The sequence below is a fragment of the Chanodichthys erythropterus genome, chromosome 7, assembly GCF_024489055.1.
Source record: "Chanodichthys erythropterus isolate Z2021 chromosome 7, ASM2448905v1, whole genome shotgun sequence".
Taxonomy (NCBI): Eukaryota; Metazoa; Chordata; class Actinopteri; order Cypriniformes; family Xenocyprididae; genus Chanodichthys; species Chanodichthys erythropterus.
In genome coordinates this window covers 33,641,342-33,650,816 of record NC_090227.1, presented here as the reverse complement: position 1 = coordinate 33,650,816, position 9,475 = coordinate 33,641,342, and the positions used below count along the sequence as shown (strand labels likewise).

The window sequence follows — 9,475 nt, the reverse complement described above, 5'->3', positions numbered from 1 at the left end:
GCCTTAGTCCAGTGAACCAAGCTCGCGCCCAGAGAGCCACCTGGCTGGCACGTGCCATATTCTGTGTGCATTTCGCGCGGCCTTTAAGCTACCCCACACTTTAACACCAAGCCAACATAAATCAAGATGATTGACTTCATATCCCGTGTGATGACTTTTATGGCTGATTTAACAGTCTAATAAATGTTGGTCAGTAATATGAGTTCAGCATATAGCGCATCTTACCCAGATAAAGAACATGCTTTTGCACTGACAGTAAGTAACTGTCTTTCCACTATAAATCCTATACTGTATCATATTTGATATCTTAATTTCTAAGGCCTCTAAATCTTCTTGCCCCTGCCCTCCAATTTATCATCATACTATTTTAGAAAGTAAAATGCTTTTATAGTAGCTATAATTCTAAAAATGTCCACCTTTCAGATCTTGGTGTCTTTTTTCTGTGAAATCTTTAATGATTGAACGAGTAATAAATAAACAAAAAAATAACTTGTAATTAATATTTCAAGATGACCATTTACAGGACCAAAGCAACTTAGCTTTACTATTATTTAGAAAAAAAAAAAAAAAAATCAAATATGATACCACAGGCTTTTGAGGAATATTTATTTGTATGTCTGTCGTCATTGTATTGTGTACTGTTTTCTGACAATTATTTTATATGTCAGGCTTTGCCACGGTTAAGAAATTGTTTATATAGCCTAATGAGATATTCAAACAAATGGTAAAGACTGATCTTGAATCATAACTTCACAAATTAAAATTGCACTTAAACATCAACATGCCATAATTTCCACTCAAACGAAGTTAAATGTTTCCTTTTCTCGCTCTTTTCCCTTTCACTTCCCACATGCCCCTTAGCTCTCATTCCATAGTTCTGCTCAGACAAATGATAAGTGTGCAGACACTAATGAGTGGATTTAAACGGGCCTGTACTGTCTGGGCACAGGCCAGCAGGGACACTACGGCTCTTATGGTGCTATGTTAACATTTCACAGCTCAACACTTGTCTATTCACCCTTTTCATATCCAGAACAGTGAGCACCGAAGCAGCAAGTTTTCTTGAGAGGGCCCTCAAACGTAGCATTATTTCGTATTGTGAAAAGATAATGTGCTGAGGTGAGCGTCGCCTGTCAGAATGCTGAGCTCCTGTTGCTATGTTGGAAGGGTAGAGTGAGGGTTCATCTTTAGTTCCATTTTTGTGTTTGTTATTCTGCATTTCTGTCCAATTAGGAATATTTTTAGTTTGGTTGTAGCTCTTGAGCAATTTACAACTAAAATAAATATGGCATGATGAAGACTGTCATCAAGTGTAGCCAAGATGGACTAAATCACTTTCATGGTATGAAATACCTCAAGGACAATGCAAAAAAAAAAAAAAAGTAAAAATGAAAGAAAAAAAAGGGCAGGAAAGATGTACGCAACATGATTTTTGTGTAAACAGTGGGGTTTGCTTATTATGCAAGCACTAATTTCCCCCCAGGAGCTCATTAGAGCCTTGAGTGCAGCAGAGAGAGGCCCCAATCACCCGGCAGAGAGAGAAATAGACAGAAATAGGGAGAGAGAGACCAGCCAAGCATATCTACATCATGAGAAAGCACAATGCGACACACTGAGAGTCATTGTGTCTCTATGGCACACACACACACACATACAGCTTTGTCAGATTTCATTTTAGTGAAATGATTAGTGTTTGTTCCTCTCTAAAACCTGTAGGCGACAATCTTAAAATTTCAAAGCACAGAATCAGATTAAGAAAAATAAAAAGTACCATTTAATTTTTATTGAATCAAAGAAAAAAGAAAAAAACAATGGTTAATTGATTAAAAGGGAGGTTTTTGTCTGCTAAATATTCACATATATTTTACAATCAATGATAATAAAACTTTGTACTTTATAGTATTTCTGATATAGTTTCATCTTAGCCACATTTTTGACCGAAACAAAAACAAGAAGCATTGGTAGTTGGACAGCAGCCTGAAAATCCACACACAATCACTAAGTATTAACACTGAAATACAGAAATACAGAGAGTCGACCAGATTCATTTAGGCATTGAGTATATCATAATCATATAGAAACTTTTTTATGTATTTATATATCCAGTATGCAGTCTTCTTGTGGGGATTCAGAGATCCTTCAGTCATGACAGAGCAAAGACGCCCTCTCAGAGACAAGAAAGGGGGAGCTGGAGGAAGCCAGAGAAAGAAGGGGCGACTGGACTGAGAGGAATGACAATGGCATTTTGAAACTCACAGTATGTATACATATGGAGAGAATATACAAAGATGTGACCTGTGTGAAATGGGGGTCTGGGCGGTTGAAGGACAATCCTTAAAGCAGCTGAAGACTTTTGAGGGTGGATTGGTGATGGGATGAGTAAGAGGGGGGTGGGAAGGGCTACGATCCTCTGTATGCTTTCTTTCCATCTTATTTCAATTATCATAAGGATAATAAAAAAAAAAGTTTTGGCTGTCCAGAGCTGTAGTCAAGCAGCAGAGCAAAGTGAGTGCGACGGAGAGCCTGCCACACTAAATTTTCTCTTCCTATATGTTTTCTTTACATTCTCGCTATCATTCTATCTCTCATCCGCCCCCTTCTATCTCCCACAAGCCGGCGAGCTAAAGAGCAATAGTCCTTCCGTGGCGTGCCCCTCCTCTACAGAGGGAAGACCAGGAAGCCGGAGAAGGTGGAGTACTTCCAGCCGCCCATCAGGTTGCCTCGCTCCAGCTTGAGGTATGCGCGGTCACCTTTCTCCATTTGAATCAGGACACCATTACTGGCCGCTTCACGTGTGACGTCCTGATCCCCGGCGAAGGCGGAGATCACTGGCCAGCCATTGTGCATCAGGCTCACCTGTAACATGGAAGCATTTTGATTAGCGAGAAGTGCCCTATTGCTGTTTCTGTTTAATTTTGCTTGAAGGAACTGAAAAGTAGAAACTAAGCTGTATAAAAAATCGCAATGGGACAGCGGGAAACTGTAACGTTATTGGTATCAATCAGAGCCCGTTTTAATTTTCTCACCAACAATAATACATGTAATCTATACACTCTTGTTCCCTTTCTTTTGCAGACTGACAAGCCCCTTGATAATTCAGTAGGCAGCTGTCTGTGAAATCATAAACTTGATCAAAGCATTTATGGGCCTTTTCCAGAAGAAATGAAAATGGCACATTGCTTTATTTGTGTCTATTTTTCTATGCCAACCATTCTCAGACCGAGCCAAAAGAAAGCAAAAATGACATTTGATACTGCAATGAGGAACGAGCCTGTGGTTATTGGAAAGGCACCTCTGAATGTTGTGCATGACCATCAGATACACAAAATCAGAGGCTATCAAAAACACTGTTACACAATGAGAACGCACTCACAGATAAAAACCACAAAAGACTCACAACTAACATACCCTCAAAATGCATTTGTTCACAGGATGACAAGTGAGAATATCATCATGCACTCTATATCCTTTTTCACCTTCCAAAAAAACAAACTTCCAGCTTTGAGGCCCTTCAAATACATGTAGAACATACAAATGGACCACTGTATGAAAGAACCCAAAAATGAGATGTGAGATAATGTGAACGGATCTCTCAACGCGCAATTTAATGCTGCATTTAGCGGAACCGACAGCTTCCTGTCCAAATGACGCTGTGGAGTGATGGAGGACAGCCCCCTCTTTCTCTCAGTCCCTTTGCCTGTCTCAGTCATGCATAATGGTTGGACACGAGCGACGACAAAATGTTTTTCTCCCCTCTTTGTCATATCCATTCACAGGGTCATTATTTTAGGTCAGAGAGTAATTTTCTTAATTAATGTCTGTCACATCTGCGGGTTCAAAGAGAATCGTGCTTCACAAAATATGGGTAGTATATCTGCAATCAATATTCAAATGCCTGGCTGTCTGCTGCTTTGTCTTATGAAAAATATTGTGTGACAACTTTCTATGACAATTTACACTGCATTGTGCTACACAGTGTGTATGTTAGTATCCCCAATGCTAACAAAATATGAGTGTTAACTAAATCATGTGTCTGAGTTTTATGATAAAATTAACTTACAATGAAAACAACTGACTAGAATTTTAAGTACAGAATGTGACTACTAGATTGACACCTAAACCAGGCCAGAATTTAAAAAAGGGAGGGAAAGGTTTTCCCCATCAGATCCCAAATGTTCTCAGATGAACTTGTCCTTTGAGTATTGAAGTACTCTGTGACACAATATAAAATTGACTGTGGGAATATGAGCTATGAAATAAGCTGAAAGAAACTGCAATAACATTTGATAAGAGTTACATTTACACCCAATGCATGCAGTTCTCTGTCCAAACAATTCATTGAGATCCATACAGACACTTTGTGTTTTGCTGCATTATTTATGGAGCCTTTCAGATCATTGTGTGTTTGTGAGTGTGTGTGTTTATCATATGTTCTGCATGGTAATAGAGAGGCCTGCTTCTCCCTCTCAGATCAACAGAGTGGAATTCATATTTTCTTTGAAGTGTGAAGTGTATATAAAAGAACAAAGGAAATATTTATTCTATCAGCTGAAAAAAAAAGGATTTCACACATAATCTGTTGTGTTACTCTAGCCAAACATATGTAAGAATCTGAGCACAACTTCGCTCATTTAAAAAGTGGCACTCAAACTGACTTAAATTATGGTCTATACTCAAACCAGTATTAAATCAATTATAGAAATTAATAAGTTAATATGTTTTAAAAATTACAAATATGCTTTGTGTCTGCTCTATACACATTAACTAGAACTGAACTACGCTTTATTAGGACATCTTTATTGTAAAGCAATCTGTTGAAAACTATGCTCAGTCCTCAAATGTCTGGCCTTTCACACTCAATGCACAGCACAACCTATAGCCAATAAGCTCTTCCAATCTTCTCACGTGATTTTGCGCAAAATCACTGCATCTGATTGGGAAAAAGGAAAAATAAATGTATAAGGTACAAATATAATTCTTGTAATTCCTGTGAGCACTTAATAGACAAATTGAAATAGGCCCTCCAACGCAAGACTATGCACGTGTTTTCTCTTTTCTCTTTTTTCTAATATTTGTCCTAATTAAATAGTTGGATTAGAGAGCTTTGGTTTCAATATTTGTTTGTGTGTCGTATACACAGCTCCAACTTATTGTCTTCATTTAGTCAATGTTTCAGTGCATTTCAGAGATGAATAGGGAAATGTGTGATTTGACTTGCTTCTAATTTAGTCGCCGATCAGAGCGGAATAACGGGATGTAATTGTGAATCCTCTGAGAGACACGAAGACAGTGTAATAATTCTGCGCTCTAATTAGCCAAAAACAGCATATATATATATATATATATATATATATATATATATATATATATATATATATATATATATATATATATATATATATATATTTGTGCTGTGCAGACAGGAGGCGAATCTGTCACGCGCGTTCTCTGTCCATGGTCCTGAACACGCGCCAGTTTTGTCTACGCGCCAAATTTCAGGCTGGTTGTTAGTCTCGTGCTAATTGAGGGAATAAAAGAAAGCGTTCCTCTCTAGACTACTGAATTTTTCACATTTTCTCTCTCACACACTTTACTGTCCCACGCGCACCACAGAACACTTCAGAGAATGGTGAGAATTAAGCTATGAACACTTACCTGGATCGTTTGACGATTATACACTTTCACTACGTGGAAATTAAAACTGTATATCCCTTTGCGCGGGGCGAAGAAATTGCTCCTTTCCTCGTCGAAACTTCTACCAACGTTCACAAGTACCTGAGGGATGATGCAGAGATCAAAATGGAAGTCAAACACGCAATAATAAGTAGGCTAATATCGCTTTTTAGTCTAAGTTCTGTCTCTTTAAGTTTTAGGGATGGACACTGGCTGGTATAGAGAATTGCAAAGCGTTCAAATCAGTTCGTCATTCATTATATATACAAGAGCAGATGGGGGATAGTTTTATGACACGAAAAAGAAGTTCACGGCTATTAGATATAATTGAAAAGCCATTAGCTTGTAATTGCCCTTTAACGAAGTGGAAGGAAATATGACATCTCCCCAGATTACACATAGCCTATCAGTTAAAGGTTTCATTGTTGTGATATTTCTTTGATTTTGTGACCTTGTTTGTATTTGTAACCGTGACACAAAATTCCTCCCGAAATTCACAACCGGCTAACGCGTAAAAAGTAACATTAAACAAAAGAAGTGGCTATTTCCATAGTGAAAATTTACCTGATCGAAATAGATCACCATTGTTCGATTGCTCATCTCCGACGGCTCGTGGTTCGTGTTCCTCACCACGGAAAAAGCCACTTTGGCGCTTCCAGAACGCACCGATATCCCAAGAGCCGTCCCAGTGGGGTCCGAGGTGGGATTTGAGTCGCACACGACCAAGCATTTCCCCTCCAGTACGATGGGTTCCGTCTCGTTCTGTGCGTATGCATGGCACACTAACCACACTGCGCCTAGCACCAACGTCAACATCATGCCAACTTCACTCCGCACCTAACAGCAGTCTTCTCGCTCAAATCCCAAACCAAAATCACTCCAAAACCTGTCCTCACTGCAAAATGAAGTCCTTCCAAACAGTTCAAGTCAAGACTACAACAGTTTTTCCCCTCGTTCCCCTCTCAGTCCGTAGTGGAAGAACCGACTGAAAGCGGATCAAGGCCCTTACCGAGCTCGCGCGCAGTAGAATACATAGCGCGTGGGGTCCGTCTGCTCGCGCGCTCAATTATTGATATGTGAGATATTAGAAGTGAAACACAAAGGCTCGTGAGCGCAATCCTCCCGCCCTCCTCACTCTCCCCTCCGGGCCCCCAATCAGCGCAGGAGACGGTCTTTACTTTTCCAATCCTTTTCCAAGCCAGTGCACGAGACCGCCTCCTCTCGTGACAGCGCCGATGGGGTCCCACCCCTCAAAAGAAGTATCTTACAGGTGGACCCTAGTCAGCAGACAGAAGGGGATGACACCCCGATCCTCGGAAAATGGGGGCGCGTTATTTTGTCATCGTTTTACCGGACACAAGGACGCGATTTATTCTTCCGTGTTAAAATGTTACTCAAGATGAATGGATTGTGAGCGCGCGGAAACACAGCTGAGGTTGTCTTCAAGAACGCCGGGTGGAAGAAGTTCACATAGTTGTTTTTGCTCACTAACGGACACCTATTGCTGAGAAAAGGACACTTCACGAGAGCAATGATGCTTACACTTTCTTCTAGATGGACAAGCCAACTTTAAGCAAGGAGGACTACTGTTAAAAAGAAATTTTAACAGAAAAACATTTTAACATGTGACAGTAAATGGCTCCGTGTTAATTGGTTAACTGTCAGTTACCTCATGAAATATAGCGGGAAAAAGTAGTATTAGATTTAATGAACAATAAATGTAATTTCACTGTGAAAAAAAATGGGTTTTGATCCTACAAGTATGAATTACCAAATCATGTACTTGCATCAACATTTTATTTACATTCTATAATAAATTACATGTACGTTTACAGTGTGAAACTATTTTTGCTTGTTCGTAAGGAAAAAAATCTAGTAGGCCTGAGTTTTTTTTTTGTTGTTGTTGTTGTTTTTTTACCATTTAAAAATAGTAAAAATGCGTTGCTGGAACAAAATAGTAAAAAGAAAAATAATAGGCCTATTATATTTTATTTATAATTTTATGTTTTTGTAATTAATTACATAAAAGTGTAACATTTTAGGTTGTTTACTGAATTATTTCAGTGTCATGTTTGCACGCCTGGTGTTTCGTGTACTGTCTGTGTGTATTTTTAGCTGTGGTTCATGAAAAGGCCAGATTTGATTCACGCAAGTCATGATTTGGCCTTCTGTTTATCCACCTGTATGCCTATAATTATGGCGGTTATCATTAGACTATAGGGGAGAGCGGGGTTGGTTGGCACACTTTTCACTCTCTGTCATATTTCTCAGCTATATGTGAAAATAGTCTAACCAGTAACAACTGAAAGGTTATGATCTCAACTAATCAACAGATATATTTAATGTTCTCGAATGATTCCTATTTCTTTTAAAATTCATCATTAATTCATGTTGTGCACTTATGCCAACCAGCCCCGCTCTCCCCTATTTAAGATGCAACGAATCAGATTTTAATAGTCCAAGTAGCCTAGTATTTTAACATCAGTTAATGACAAATATAGCTTGCAGTAATGAAATTTAAAATATACAGGGCACCATAGTGCCTCCCATAGCGATAGAAAAGTTGATTTTTAGGACGAGGTTCTGGCAACCGCTGATTTTTGACGTAAATTTAACGAGATGACAAATATAATACACTAATAGAACTGGTCTAGTTATTTAAATCGATGTCAAAATCAATTGGCTTGCATATTACCGTTCCAGCTGACTGTAATGTACTGACATGATCTGTAATAACTCCATTAATCTTTATCCTTTTTTTCTTTAGGAAACCTGTGTTGCATCGTGAATACACGGGGAATTCTGCTTAGGATATTGACGCCGCGAAACTCATGCTGTTGCTCAAAACATACCTCAGAGTTTGAACATGTTGATGGGATGTGGCGTCTGAGGCCCGCACGACTCTCATTTTTCTGACAGGACTCATTCTGCGCCAGCGCAGTTCCTACATGACATTTAATAAATGAGATCACTGAGCAGGTTTTAGCAGGAAAAAAAGACATGGCGAGCTAAACAAGAACAGAGGACGAGCCTGACATTTGAAAGAAACAGCGACAACAAAGCATGTAGGAGAATACGTGAGTTGAGCCGAAGAGTTCATTAAATTGGATGCCATCCTATGAAGGGGAAGGGGTTTTATTTTGGTTAGTAACATCAGACCTGAAGCTGGTAAAGTGATGAGTAATAATAATAATAATAAAAAAAAAAAACATTCTAACTGAGTCGCAGATATTTTGTGTGGACACAAATGGACACCTGCTGTTATGGTGAAAGCAAAGAGAATAAACAGTACCACCTGTATTTCACCGCTATATCTCAACAGGAGCAGACAGCATGCTGGCCTGGAGTCAGCAAGTCACCTATTCACTTTATCAAAAGAAATGTTCAAAAGAAGAGATGATGAGCTGTAGGCACAGCTTTAGTAAGTTCAGCCACCCACAAGACTGCAGTGGTTCGCTGTATAAAAAAAAAAGGAAAACAAGAAAAACCCACTAAAATTGAAAAATGAAGTTTATTTGCTGGCTTAAACGCCTTAAATGTACCGTTGAAAGTTCAAATATGCAATCATACATTCATTGCACACTTCTGACCACTTTGAATTTAACTGATGATTCAGAAACTCTGAAAACTCCTGACCCATGTCATTAAAAGATCTTACAATATACACCATGGAGATAGATAGATAGATAGATAGATAGATAGATAGATAGATAGATAGATAGATAGATAGATAGATAGATAGATAGATAGATAGATAGATAGATAGATAGATAGATAGATAGATAGATAGAACAGTCGCCTG

General features: G+C 38.8%; 1 protein-coding gene across 1 annotated transcript; it reads right to left on the bottom strand.

Annotated features, from left to right (window-relative positions):
* Window positions 1-1,850: 1,850 nt before the first annotated feature.
* On the bottom strand, window positions 1,851-6,718 carry cbln1 (cerebellin 1 precursor). Its single transcript, XM_067389278.1, has 3 exons — window positions 6,238-6,718; window positions 5,656-5,775; window positions 1,851-2,856 (listed from the first exon to the last, which is right to left on the bottom strand). The coding sequence occupies exons 1-3, from the start codon at window positions 6,490-6,492 to the stop codon at window positions 2,659-2,661; spliced, it is 573 nt and encodes a 190-aa protein (XP_067245379.1). The 5' UTR covers window positions 6,493-6,718; the 3' UTR covers window positions 1,851-2,658.
* Window positions 6,719-9,475: the final 2,757 nt, after the last annotated feature.

What these genes read in the sequence shown, in the direction of transcription:
- cbln1 (XM_067389278.1), bottom strand. Translation starts at nt 6,492, where the DNA reads ATGATGTTGACGTTGGTGCTAGGCGCAGTGTGGTTAGTGTGCCATGCA. An exon ending in TGGTGATCTATTTCGATCAG is followed by an intron (nt 5,776 to 6,237) that starts GTAAATTTTCAC and finishes ATCATCCCTCAG; the next exon opens with GTACTTGTGAACGTTGGTAG. An exon ending in ATAATCGTCAAACGATCCAG is followed by an intron (nt 2,857 to 5,655) that starts GTAAGTGTTCAT and finishes TCCATGTTACAG; the next exon opens with GTGAGCCTGATGCACAATGG.